At 39.1% G+C, this 14630-nt stretch overlaps 1 protein-coding gene across 4 annotated transcripts in view; it reads right to left on the bottom strand.

Annotated features, from left to right (window-relative positions):
* Positions 1-1580, bottom strand: part of LOC108706636 (testican-3) — a 124381-nt gene extending 122801 nt beyond the window's left edge. The window contains exons 1-2 of one of the 4 annotated variants that reach the window (XM_041579528.1): positions 1386-1579; positions 1116-1292 (exon numbers count right to left, since the gene is read on the bottom strand). In XM_041579528.1, coding sequence (XP_041435462.1) covers positions 1116-1292 — 177 coding nt within the window. In that variant the 5' untranslated portion in view covers positions 1386-1579. Of the gene's footprint in view, positions 1-1115 lie in introns of all 4 variants that reach the window. The other 3 variants (XM_018243224.2, XM_041579527.1, XM_018243223.2) reach the window with 3 other exon arrangements.
* Positions 1581-14630: the final 13050 nt, after the last annotated feature.

Genomic DNA, 14630 nt, shown 5'->3' with positions numbered 1-14630 from the left:
CCAAATAGTGTATGTGTGCTTAGTTTGTCCACTGGCACACCCAGGGACCACTCTACATAACCCACATAGTTCCTGTATGATCAGTTCTGCCGTTAACACGCCCAAGGACCACTCTTTGCATAACCCAGATTGTGCCTATGTGCTCAGTTCTGCAGTTTGCTCATAGTGACATAACACTCTCATGCTGCTGTAGCCCTGTACTTATCAGTATGTTGCAGCGGATTCTGAAACACATGAAAAGGCTTAATTACTAGGTATGACTAAATCATGGCTCATAGCCTGACATCTCCTCATGCAGAATAGGCTAGGGTACAAAGCAAAAGCTGCTGCCACACAATCCCATAATAAGGAGCACCTGGGTAGAACTGTTTAAACATTGTTCCTGCAAGATTAACCCCTTTATCATCAATACCACTGCAAACTTCACTCGGGCAAAAACACTTCTGGCTTTTATACGATCTTGTCAAGGATACTTAAATACAGCATGACAAAACAAAGAAATACACACGTCGGATTGAAGCAATCAACAAATTACAGCAATTAGGTCAAATTCCACAGAAGGAACTAGCATGGAATAATGAGGAGAAATGCTCATCACAACAGTGTTTTCATTTAACTGGATTTTTTTTTATACTAGCAGCTCATTAAAAAGAGACCATTAACACTTGCTGCAGTTATGTCCAAACTGCAAGCCTCAAGCTGTCATTGAACTAAAACTCCCTGCATGCCACAACATGCAGAGCGCTCAGTAGATTTTAAGGTCCAACAACAGAAAGGTGGAGGGGGTTAGGTGTCCCCGATTGTAGCAGTAGACCAAGACAGCATCTCTAATTATATAGCTGGACATGCCTTGCAGTCGCATTGGACATCCATAAAAGAAAAACAAATAAATGCTGCGGAGTAAGCATGGATATTCAGTACAGGTCTGTGGCATGTTTTCTGCATTAATTAGGAACAAATGCCCGCTGCTCAAGATCGTTAAGTGATAAGGGCATTTAATGACAGTAGCAGCCACCTATGCCAAAGAAATCTCCTCAGCCTAAACGCACTAGGGTCCTTGCTGCTCCGCAAATGAAGGACCCCCTACAGGGAATTGCAACGAAATGTGAACTTACATCTCGAAATCGATTCCAGTGGCCAGCAGCATCCTTGTCATACTGGGACACAGTGGTTAGCCATTGTTTATCATCCAGAAAATTGCCTCTGTCCGACTTGCCAGTGGCGACGGCTGCTGTTGCCAGGACCTGACTGCAGGCTGCTACACACACAAAAACCAAGGCTACCGTCATCATCTGCCAGAGACACAAACGGGGGAACACCATGATCAGACTGGACACAGTGGGGGTCTGTGCAGTCAGATGAATGGCAAGAATGTGAGTGATCACCTTGCTAGAGAAACCCTGTTCCTCCACCTGATAACCCAACTCCCCTCTGCCAACTAACAGGGACTGCTGCTGCTGATTCTGCCGCCTGCGCTTGTCTCTTCTCACACAGCTCAGTGCCAAAGTCTGTATCCTACCACTCTAGGGAGCCAGACTGCCTCGTGGGCGGGGCTTCTGCTGTGCACGAGCGAGAACAGCTTCAGGGTCCTAGCTTGTCTCATACTGAACTGCACTCACTTTTGTACCACTGAGTACAAGTTCATAGTCAGTCAGCACAAGGCTAAATATAGCAGGGTTACTGAAATCATTCATTCAGACGTCTTATTTGGAGAATAATAAGTTGAATCATTTAAACATGGGATACACAGACATCACCACAGAGATGCATCTCATTAATCATGCATTAGACCCCTGAACAAGATAAGCTACTTACATGTATTAACCCTTTAAGTGCCAGCAGAATTTCACATTTCATTTGCCAGATTTTTTTAATATTTTGTGCTCTCTCATTTTAGGGGCATTTCCTGGGGGGGGGGTAGTTTACCTAGGAAAACTATATATTGTTTTTTTTTTCAGGAGAACCTGAGCTTTCTAAATATTTTCACTTCTGGAACAAGAGTTAGAGCTCTAAATACAATATATATATATATATATATATGGATATACCAGAAAGCTTTTCATTTTATGCACAAAAATTCAACCAATTTGGAAAGCTTTAAGTGTCTCAAATGTGCCAATCCTAGATATGTGTAGTTTTAAAAAAACTCCCAGCAGTAAATTTCCGAATTTCAAAGCACTACAGTAGAATGTGTCATACTTTAGATTCCAAAGACAAAAATTCCTGGAACATTAAGTTTACCCAGGTTCAGACTGAGGGGCCCCTGGGCCACCGCGTGAATGAGCTTGTGCACAGGCGTATAACGTTTTCTGGGTGGCCGCGGCATAAAAGAGCCTGGAAATCGCACATCTGGGTGCGAACTGCGTTTTTTCCTGGTGTCCCGCCGGCCCAGTCCAACCTTATGTTTACCCCAGGAAACCATATATTTTAGTAAACTACACATTTTGCCAAAACCAAAATGGGTAACCATGTTTTTCTACTCCAAAATAACAAAGATCAAAGCTTTCTTGAATGTAGCAGTTTCTATAAAAAATTATGAAAATTCTAAAACATCATCTCAAAACATTCACTTTGCAAGTTCGTATTTCCCACACAGCATATCCCACATTTCCTGAATATGATTGCCAGGGGTCCGCTGAACAGTTTGATGCCCATTGTTCATAGGATTATAAACATTTCTGGTGTTTAGAGACCCCAAAATAAAGTTAGTGCATACAACTTGTCCTGGAAGTCACTTCAGCTACTGAATAATCAACACATTTACTGCATTTTTTTTGTGGTGTTAAAACACAAACAAATACATTGACCCCCCCAAAACCTTATATTTTAGGAAAGTACAAATTCAACAGAATCTAAAATGGGTAACCATGTCTTTCTACTCCAAAGTACTGAGTCGCAATGCTTTCCCAAAATTGTTGATTTTGATGAAATACCTGAAAATTTCAGTTTCTACCATCTTATCTTCTACATAGTATTAGTTACCAAGAGAAAACATCCTAAATATGAATACCAGGGGTCCACTGAACATTTTGATGCCCATTGTGCATAGGCTTACAAAAGTATCTGGCATTTAGAGACCCCAAAATGGATATATAGGAGACAAAATTTCAATGGGCAAAACGAAGTAACAAAGAACAGTGCAAAATCCAATAAAACCACAAAAATCAATGTAATTGTAAGTGTAATCAGCAGTTAGAATCTGCATATTTTAGCATGGTCAAATTGGTTTTACGGACAGAAAAAAGCAAACAACACCTACACAGAACTGAAAATGCAATAAAATTGCTATACATGCAATAAAATGGCTAAAATGCACTAAACTCACCAAAATTGCAAAATAACACCAAAATAACATACAAAAAGTATTGCACAGTGTGGTTAGTAAACAGTTTTTCATGCACAAAAAACAGACGTTAAAAAAAAAAGAAAAAGCCACAAAATTGTTGAAATGTGCATTTCTGTCTACACTTGGCAAATTGCATGTGTATTGCAAGTCTGTGTGTGCAAGTATGTGTGAGTGCTGTGAATGTGTGTGACCCCCACATATCCACCAAAATTGTATGTGTGTGTAAGTGTGCATGTAAGTGTGTATTCGTATAATAAGTTTGTGTATGTGGTACACTAGCCTGGGGTGGCAGGCCGAGGATCGTCCAGGAGGACTGGAGACAGGGCTGGAACCAGAGGAGGCCATCTTGTGTGCGGTGGTGGGGGGGGGAGCTGGAGGGCCAGGAAGTGAGGTCAGCAGCAGGACAGGTAGATTTCATGTGTCTGCTGTTGCCTTGGGGCCCCTGGGCAATCGCGCACCAGGGTCCACTCCTTCCCCACTTCTGCTTGTTGCCTAGGGGCTGGGGCTCCTCTGCTCCCAAACCCGTAAGTGCTGCAGATCATAGAATCTACGATCTGTGGCACTTGAGTCCTTTTATCCACAGATTGTAGATTCTAAAATCTGTGACACTTAAAGGATTAACATCTATTGACTTGCTTAGAAACTGCCAGGCCAGTCTGTTACAAAATCTTCTGCTTCCATGCCTCAGCTCAGGACCACTTTCATATGTTTATAATGCACCATGATGGCCCTGCATATCTGGTTTTCTGACAGATTTTCTGGGGGCCCAGTCCGACTGTGTAAATTGCACTGCACAGTTATGGAACATGATTTCAAGTCTATCGATTGTAAACTCTATTGAGCAGGGCCCTCTTTACTTCTTGTACTGCTCATATTTTTGTGTGTGTATTAGATCTATGCACCAATCACCAACACTGGGTAATGGGTTGGCCCTAATGGGTGGACTTCTGTAAAAACGTTTCTGTAGGCAGTTGGTTTGACTACAATCCCTCATAGAATGCAGAGGTACACAAGACCTTTGCTGGCTGCTTTTAATTTTCATGTCCATTTCTCACATACTCCCTTTGGGACATTGTTTTACAGTGGTGCAAAGAGAAGTTCTTTGCTTCTCCCCTCAGTTATTTCACTGATGAATATAAAGTTGTTTTAGGAGATTTGCCAGAGACAATTTTAGTCACCAGTGGAAGTGGCCCTGCAATATAAAATGGGAGAAGAGGGTGTAAAAATATTTAAATATTGTTGTTGAAGCAATAAATGGGGTAAAACTCCACACTGCATAAATTGAGTATGCAAGGCTCTGTATTTTTATAGACATTTCATACATATCCCTTTTGGGCATTTTTCCCCAGTAGTGCAAAGAGAAGTTATCTGCCTATCCCCTCATTTATTTCAATAATGAATAATGTACATACTTGTTTTAGGAGATTTGTCACAGACAATTTTTAGGTACCAGAGGAAATTAAATATCCAGTGGCCCAGTAAAATAAAATGGGAGAAAGGGTGTAAAAATATTCAAATACTACAGGTATAGGACTCCTTATCGGAAACAGTATCGGAAACAGTTATCCAGAAAGAGAAGGCCATCTCTGATAGGCTCACTTTCCAAACTATTATTCCTCTTCTCCTCACTCAACCTCTTTATTCTCCTAGTCTTTTATATTTACTAAGTCTATTCTTTCATTATTCAAGCATTTTATCCATAAAGAAATAAGGAATGACCATGAAATTGGCCACATAGTTAGAAGCAAAAGGGCCCACTGACACCAGGGCCCATCGGGAGTTTTCCTGGAATCCCGGTGGGCCAGTCCGACACTGATTTTAGGTGAATGAAATTGCAAACCTCTTTTATTATTGCCAAGAAAACATGTAAAAGGCATATTATCAACATGGCATCTGCCTCTCTGAAACAGACTATTCACCTTCATACATTTAATTATTACACCCCATCAAGGAGTTGCTTCAAAGATTTGCAAGGAGATTTTTGTGAAACCTAGCTACAAAGAACCGTGATGGTGTTGAGTCAAAAAAAAACCAAATATTTCCATCTGTCTGACAATTTATGAGAGTTACATTTCTCAAAACAGTTGATGAAGTAGAATATTTTAATAAAGGGAAATGCAACAACAATGAAAAAGAAATATATCAAGGAGGAAGAGATTGAATAATGACATTCCTTTGGCTTGAGGTCAAGCTGTTCTAAAAGAGCACTAGCTTCCACTGTTATCTTTGATTATTCTGTGGATAAAAAAGCTGACAAATCATGGTAAGCAAAACACCATTAAAATGTAAGTTCCTGGTCTGGAAATGATGAAAAAAAATAAATAAAAAATAAAACTAATTATGGTCCTGTAGAACGAATACATTCTTTCTAGTCAGGGTAAAACAACTCAATGACCATTCTTTAGAAAAAAAACTGATTTCTGTTTAACTTTCAGTATTATCAATAAGGATATTTGGTTTCATAAATCAAAACTATAAATGACCCCTCTGTGGCTGTTAAGGTTTCAGATCATTACCCTGATGTACCACTGATTTTAATCCACTGAAATAAAATAAGATAGACTGAAAACAGATTTTTTTTTTCGGGGGGGAGGTTAAATTCCAGCAAATCTGAAATATATTAGAAACATGTATTTACTGCAGATGGCTTAAGCATATTACCAGGATAAACATGAACGATCATCCATGCTGATGTCTATAACCACATGGCAGTATCTGTGTTAAAGGGAATCTGTCATTTAAAAAAAATTTTTTTTTTTGCATTTTTATAAAAAACACACATCCATAAACACTGTCTGGCAAATACAATGTTAATCCACAAATCCATGCATAAGTTATTTTAGTTTGTATTTTGTCATGGGGGCTTCCATTTCTGCTCATTACACATTCATCCTGTGCTGCTCTAACAGCACGCACAGCATTACCTGTGTGCTTGGAGGCAGCCACTCTGTAATGAAAAGCCAGGTCGCACTACGACATGAGAATCTAGCTGTACACTCCCCCTCCCCTCTCTGCCCATGCGTGTGATGTTTGAAGGAGAGAGGTCACATGGTTTGCAGGGAACCAATTACTTTCACTTTCCTACGTCCTGCCTTCTCTACAGCTGCACTAGCAGCCCCTCCTCCCACAGACACTATCAAAGCTCCTGCCGTTCTGTTTGTTCTCTGCTTTCCTTTGGAGGGGGAACTTTCTCTCCTTGCTGCCTTCCTAGTTAGTTTTACTGGTTACTAGGGATGTCGCGGACTGTTCGCCGGCGAACTTGTTCGCGCGAACATCGACCGTTCGCGTCCGCCGAATGTTCACGAACGTAACGCAACGTTCGCCAATTTGGGTTCGCCTTAGCTGGCGCTTTTTTTTGCCATTTCTCCCCCAGACCAGCAGATACATGGCAGCCAATCAGGAAGCTCTCCCTCCTGGACCACCCCCACACCCCCTGGACCACTCCCCTTCCATATATAAACTGAAGCCCTGCAGCGTTTTTTCATTCTGCCTGTGTGTGCTTGGAAGAGCTAGTGTAGGGAGAGAGCTGTTAGTGATTTGAGGGACAGTTGATAGTAACTTTGCTGGCTAGTAATCTACTTGATACTGCTCTGTATTGTAGGGACAGAACTCTGCAGGGATTTGAGGGACATTTTAGGTTAGGTAGCTTTGCTGGCTAGTAATCTACCTTCTACTGCAGTGCTCTGTATGTAGCTGCTGTGGGCAGCTGTCTGTCCTGCTGCTGATCTCTCATCTGCATCTGTTCTTCAAACCACTGCCACCTAGCTGTGTGAGCTTTTTCACATTCTGTCTAAATATCAATAATAATACTGTCTCCAGAAACACCACCTGAGTGACGTAGTGTGATTTCTGCCCTTTACAGCACAAAACGCAGCGCTGTGTCAACAATGTATTTTTCAGAAACATATTTGCCCTTGATCCCCCTCTGGCATGCCACTGTCCAGGTCGTTGCACCCTTTAAACAACTTTAAAATCATTTTTCTGGCCAGAAATGTCTTTTCTAGCTTTTAAAATTCGCCTTCCCATTGAAGTCTATGGGGTTCGCAATGTTCGCGAACCGTTCGCATTTTTGTCCGGACGTTCGCGAACATGTTCGCGAACATTTTTTCCGATGTTCGCTACATCCCTACTGGTTACTAAATGAGGTAAAGGAGCTGTGAGTTCCCTCTGCTATCCACCTCACACACACTGCGCTCCTTTCCTGCCTGCAATACTTCTTTTTACATTAACTACTTACTGCCTCCTTTCTCAGACTTCTTCTGAAATTTTCCTGGTTTTCAAGTATGTCCTCCTTATTTTATCCTTTTTTTCTATTCCCTGTCATCAGTCCTGGGAGTGTACTCCTGTGTTTCTGCCATTCATTTTTGTGTAAACAAATATAATAAACTATCTATATAAAATATTTTTTCCAGTGTCCAAAATGAATTGTGTGTGTATGTATGTGTATATATATATATATATATATATATATATTTTTTTTTTTTTTTAAACGTAAGTGGGGGCAGTGATCACAGGACTATCTTATTTCAGTCCTTCTGAAGTGGTGTCAGTGGGAGCTTATCTTGATTCCTGCCTATTGTTCAATTGACAGGCTCAGCAGACAAGGCTCTATTTACATTACAGCAGCTTGTAGGAGGGAGGGGTAATGACATCACTCCAACTTGCAGTGCAGCAGTAAAGTGTGACTGAAGTTTATCAGAGCACAAGTCACATGACCTGAGGGCAGCTGGGAAATGTCAAAATGTCTAGCCCCATAGCAAATTTTAAAATTAGATATAAAAAAATCCATTTCTTGTTTTGAAAAACGGATTTCAATGCAGGATTCTGCTGTAGTAGCACTATTAACTGATACATTTTGTAAAAAACATGTTTTTCCACGACAGTATCCCTTTAAGAAACTTCTTGTTGTGGATGTGTAATTAGCCAGATGGACACACAGGTATGGGATCTGTTATCTGGAATGCTTGGCATCTGGGCGTTTCAAGGTAAGGGGTACCATTCCTTAAGACAATTAAACAATTTTAAATGCATTTAAAATCCAAGAAAAGGCGCCCTTAGTGAATTAAATCACATCAAATAAAGTTTATCCAGATTAAAATATTGTCCCGGGGAAAAAAACTAACAATACATCACACCAAAACGTTACTCTATTTCTAGGCATCCTTTGCTTGGTCTTGGGCTTGCTCAATGCAGTAGAGACAAGTTTTTATTTCCCTGTTTCACACGTTTCATACATGAGTGTAAATCAATTCCAGGGAACGGTAAGTAAAATGGTGGTACGGTGCTCTGTTCATTTTTTTTCCCAAGGCCAGGAACCATGCTGGACAAAAAAAATGTAGTGATTATCTAATATGCCATTTTTTCCATTCCTGCTGTTGTGGTTATGACATTTTATGGAGATAATGTAAAAAAAATTACATTACATTAATCCTAAATGTAATTGTTGTAGGTTTGGTTAAGGGCCTATGTGTTGAAAATGCTATGCAGCGGATTTGAGAATATGAAACACTGCTCTAGACAACATGTACGGGTTTCATACAAACAAATCTACATGCATAGTGTGTATTATTAACTAACACGGCAATTATAAGCAAAAGTAGATGAATATGTTTGATTTATCTTTAAGTATTTCTACTTCATTTTAGATAACTGCCCTATTGTGCCTCCCCATTAAGTGGGATTGCACTTATACTGTAGGAAACGCTTCCAAGTGGAGGTTTTCTGTATTGATATATTAACAGCTCAAGCTCCCACAGGCTTGAATGGGGAAATAGCTTTCAAATGCATCTTTTAAAAGGTATTTTGTGAGATAAATGTCAGCCCTGCGGTCACTTATTGCACTTTATCACCTTGAGGGTGGCTGTAAGCTCACCTACCCTCAAAATATAATATACGCATCCTAAAGCGGGTATAAATAGTTACAGAAATGTTATAGAACTGTCACAGTTGACTGCATTGCTTTTAATTTCAAAACTATAATATCTTCTGAACATAAAATGAGAATTATCAAAACTGGATGTAATAATATTCATGTATTTGTTGCATACATACCAACACAAAAAAAGATTTGTTGCATGCACACCAGCACAATATGTTTATTGTTGATACATACAGTGCTACGCAATATGTTGGCGCTATATAAATACATGTTAATAACAATAACATCTGCTGACGGATTATGGACTATTCATGTTTTAACTTCATGCTAAAGATAAGCACCTACGTGAAGTTACCATCAGGCCTCTATATTAGACTGTCTGTTGCTAGATATTTTGTCCTTGGCTATAGAACCATAGGCAATGGGGCAAGTCACCTCCAGGTTCCCCACAAGAGGTACATTTGTTTGCAATTGCTGTTCCTGTTTTGTACTCTCAAGACATTCCTTGGAGCTGCCTTGAACTCCTATAGATTAAATGATGTACAATGGAAATCTCTTCTCCTAAGACACAGAGTCAGCAAGTAAACTTTTAAAATAACTTTCTGAGTTTATTCATGAAACACGCTGTTGGATACTTTTGTAGAACCTGCATAGGGCCATTATGCATCCAGAGGGAAAAGCAATCAGCACATTTTATCTAAGACCTAGAAACACTTCAGACACTTTACTGAAGATACTTTGCAACATACAGTAGTTTAGAAAAATCTTGTGTAGACTCTGGCATAGAGATTATCTAAAGTTAGTAGTGCATGTTAAAAAAATCAGTCTTTAGTTTTAGGTCTATTTTACTTATAGGTAATTCCTCCATGCTCTACTTCAACTATTAAAATAAACCTGGCCTCTTCTTCTTCGACTTCTCAAAAGAAAAATCGTCCTTACAGCTCCTTCAAACTTGTGCAGCTACATCCATTTATGTATAATTTATATGTGGTTGTGTGTGGTTATAATATTATTAATTATTATTATTAACATGTATTTATATAGCGCCAACATATTGCGTAGCAATAATAAAACCATATACCCCATAGGAGTGTATATGAATTACTAATTATATAGTGACCTGCTTTTAGTTTGCCAGTAATTAACTCTATTACTCTTGATAAATTGGTCTGATACAAACCTTTAAATAAATCGATTGGCCAAGACTAGAATACTAGAAAAGGAATATTTTATTAAACATCTGATTTCAAGACCCATTATTGAAAAGGCAGAGTTAATATTTATTAACATTACTGGGAATGATTTAATTATAATTTATTTCTCTAATATATTACCAAAATGGCTGTCTTTGTTACGTAGCAAATTAATCAGAACCTAAAGGCTTTACTCTATTGGGTATTTTATCCAATAATATCATGTCATGAAGTGAAAGAGCAAAAGATTAATAAAGTCAAAATAATTGTAATTAACTATGTTTTATATTACAGTATTGATACTGGAACTATTGAAGTAATCTTTAGATTTTATTTTCATTAAAAATGTGCAATATGTTTCAAATGATTAGCCGCCGGTCATATTACTGTGTTGGCATTGACAAAGAGTTATTGTATTACACTAGATGGAATCTAAGTAATTACGGACTCCTGTTATTTAAATGCCATTTTATGGGCCAATAATGGATAGTTTTCTAGTACTGTATGAATTTTCGTGCATAGTGTTACCAGATATCAAACAAATGCTTACTTAGCAAATGTAATGTTTAGCTCAATGGGGTGTCAGTCTGTGAAGAATAATGAAAAAATTAAAACAAAAATACTGTGTTTTCAAAGTGCTTTTTACAAATTCTCTACATTATTACTATTTTTATAGTTTGGCACATTGGACATTATGAGATCATGATTTTCTTTCATGTTTTAAATATTTGTTACCCTCCGATCAAACCTTAGCGACAGTGGCAATATAGTTTCTATATCATGGCATGCAACTGCTGACAGTTAGAAGTAAATAGACATGAAATAAGTAGCCTTTTTTTGTATATAAACAGCAGAATTGTGGCAAGTAATGCACTTTTACATTGACAATATTAAGACATGGACATAAAGCTATTTTTCACTAAATAATAAAGAGTAGGTTAATGCATTGAAACATAGGATTATTAGGCTAATATTGCAGTGCTCAGATGCAGTGAGGTATATTGCAATACAGCACCAGAAGCAATCCTGTAGAGCCCGAGGCATAATCCAATTACACAGATGGACTTTCTGAAAACAGCATAGTTTATAAGGATAGAACTAGCAAAACTGACTAGAGGCACAGAATAAAAAACAGCAAATTCTGCAAATTCCTCTACATTATTACTGACCTTCTGGATTGACTACATTTTAGGAACAATGTTACTCTCACCACAGGTATAAAAACTTACTGACAGTAAGGGCAAGCACACTGCAACACCCAGCCTGCAATTATGGACCAAAAATCAGCTTTCTTCTTCAAATAATGATGCATGGGTGTAACCCATTGCTCTTCAGACCTATTTTAAAGGTATGCTGTCATGGGAAAACTTGTTTTTTTTTGTTGTTTTTTTTTTTAAATGCATCAGTTCTGTGTTGAAATCCAATTTTTCAAAAGAGCAAACTGATTTTTTTTTATATTTAATTTTGAAATCTGACATGGGGTTAGACATATTGCCAGTTTATCAGGTGCCCCCAGTCATGTGACTTGTGTTCTGATAAACTTCAGTCACTCTTTACTGCTGTACTGCAAGTTGGAGTGATATCTCCCCCCCCTCCCTTCACCCCACCCAGCAGCCCATAAGCAGAACAGTGGGAAGGTAGACAAATAACAGCTCCCTAACACAAGACAACAGCTCCCTGGTAGATCTAAGAGCAACACACAATAGTAAAAACCCATGTCCCACTGTGATTCCTTCAGTTACATTGAGTAGGGGAAACAATAGCCTGTCAGAAAGCAGTTTCATAGTTCATCACTGACTCTTTCAGCCAGGCAAAATGACTTGATATGACTGCCTCCATACCAATATTATAATTGGAAAAAAAAATTGAAAACCTTATATAAGCATATACATGTAACAGTAATGTATCATTTACAATGGGTACAGGCTCTGTTGCACCAAGGAGTACAAAGTATCAAGCATTATGTGCAACCTGCATCCCCTGCTGCTCCTGGCTCACACATCCTAAATGACGGGCAAGGTAAGGGCCTAGCACCCATAACCTCTTTACTATTCAATTCAACACTCCTGTGGGTAGCTGTACAACTCCCATAGAAGCAAGGGAGAAACATAAAAAACATGGTAATCTGCAACCCCCTTATACACTCCCCCTCCCCCATTTTAATGATCCCTATTTACTTTTACTTTTGATCATTCCAAAATAATGTTACTCTAAGTTCCTATTCGTTTGCTTTTATAATTTCACTGATGCAAATCAGCAAAAACATAGTAGGTACAAGCATTAGGTAACTTGTGTAATTGTCCATGTCATGCTATTGCAAGAGGTAACTAGCTGTTATTGCAGGGAGAGAAGTATATGAACGTGATCCTCAATGGCAAAGCAGCTGCAGAGGTGCTACACTGTCCCTTTTAAAAGGTCTGCAAAGAACAACAGTGTCAGTAGTCTTGCAGCAGAGAATAAAAGTCTACAAAGGGGTCTTCTGTAGTCTCCTGGAGTAAAAAGCCAGAAACTGCAGGTACATGTACTAAAGAGGCAGTATAGCCAGGGTCTGTTATTGCATTGGTGTAGCGTGCAGTGACACAAAGTCAGCAAAAGCACTGAGAACTTAGTCTTGGATCCTGTTCTCTGTAAAGAACTTGGCAATGCCTGATTTTAAATGCAAGAGATACTAATGCACGTAATTCTGCATAACTGATACTATAGGGTAGCTATGAAAGTAGTCAAGGGGATAGATAATAGACTTGTACAGGCTGGATAAATATACAATCAAGAACTGAATCATTGGACTGTAGAGTCAGTAGAGGCTGTAGAAGTCGAATTTACAAGAAAATTTTAATGAAGGCTTGGGAAGGCTTACCAACACCAATGACACAGGACAGTGGTTTTATCCTGCCATGTGTTATTGGATGCAATGTACATGGTATCCTGCCGTATATTGAAGGAGGTATACATAAAACTGTTTTTTGCTACAATATGTTTTGGCATTATTATGAATTTAATTGACCCTGCATTAGTCCTACAATACATTCTGGTGTTAAAATTACATTAGCACTGCAACGTTTTCTGGATTTATACATGGAACTAGCACGCTATAATATGTGTACTAGGGGCATTATTTATAAAATTGGCATGACATTAATCCTGTCGTGTTTTGGAGTATAAATGAAACTGACCCTGTATTTATTCTGCCATGTGTTCTGGGGTATTATACATATTATATATATATACTGTGGTATGGTGACAAAAAGGTCCCCAGTTTCCTGGGGGAAAAGTGATTGATGGAATGTATGTTGGGCGACAGATTCTAAGATATTGTTACTGAGGTGAGACCAGTAGTGCTGTTAGCAGAGAAACACTATGGGGCAAATTTACTTACCTCCATAGATCCGCCAGCGTTGTCTTCACCAGGCGTAGATTCGTCAGGACATCGCAAATTCACGAAGATCTGAAGTTCCTCACAAGTTACCGATTGTTTCCGAAGTTGCGCTAGCGAAGTTACGATGAGCGGTCCGAAGTTGCGATAGCGAAGGATAATTTACATACGGCGCCAAATTTGAATTTCAATGGATGTGTATGCAGCAGCGCATATAGAACACTACACAAGCCCAGGGAAACTTAATAAAAGTTTATTTAGGTGTTCTAATGCCCTACACATGTGCCCACAGTATAGTTAAGGTGCTACAAATGTAGGGGGGAAATTTTTTCGATCTTTTTCAGCCTATCACCCAAAAAATTTCAACTATTTTGGGACTTTGAAAATTTTTCAACTTTTTTTTATAAAACTCCTATCTACTCTATTGCACTTCGCCTGCTCTAACCTGGCGAAGTAAACTCTGATGAAGGAGGTCACGTTCAGAAAAAGATCAATGTTAGTAAATTTGCGTATTTTCACTCCCTTCGCCAGAGTGCAACTTTGCCAGCGTGACTGATAGTAAATTTGCGAAGTTGCGAAATGACTTCATGCTGGCGAATTTTCGCCAGCGTTAGTCACTTCGCCCTTTAGTAAATTTGCCCCCTAGTCTCTCTGCAAGGTTTTTGTAATTGATTATCCGGGACTGGTCTTACTGGGAACCCGCAAGAGTAGGGTGGGATGGATTCCCAAATCAGTAGGCCAGGTTTTCAAGAGGCCCTGGGCCTGTTTAGTACACCTGATGCTGAGCAGCAGTGCTGAATGTGTGTGAAACAAACTGCTGAAGTGCTCAGCTTCAGGAGA

The sequence above is a fragment of the Xenopus laevis genome, chromosome 1S (assembly GCF_017654675.1).
Source record: "Xenopus laevis strain J_2021 chromosome 1S, Xenopus_laevis_v10.1, whole genome shotgun sequence".
Taxonomy (NCBI): domain Eukaryota; kingdom Metazoa; phylum Chordata; class Amphibia; order Anura; family Pipidae; genus Xenopus; species Xenopus laevis.
The sequence above is the reverse complement of the archived record's forward strand: the minus strand, read 5'-3'. Positions and strand labels throughout refer to the sequence as shown.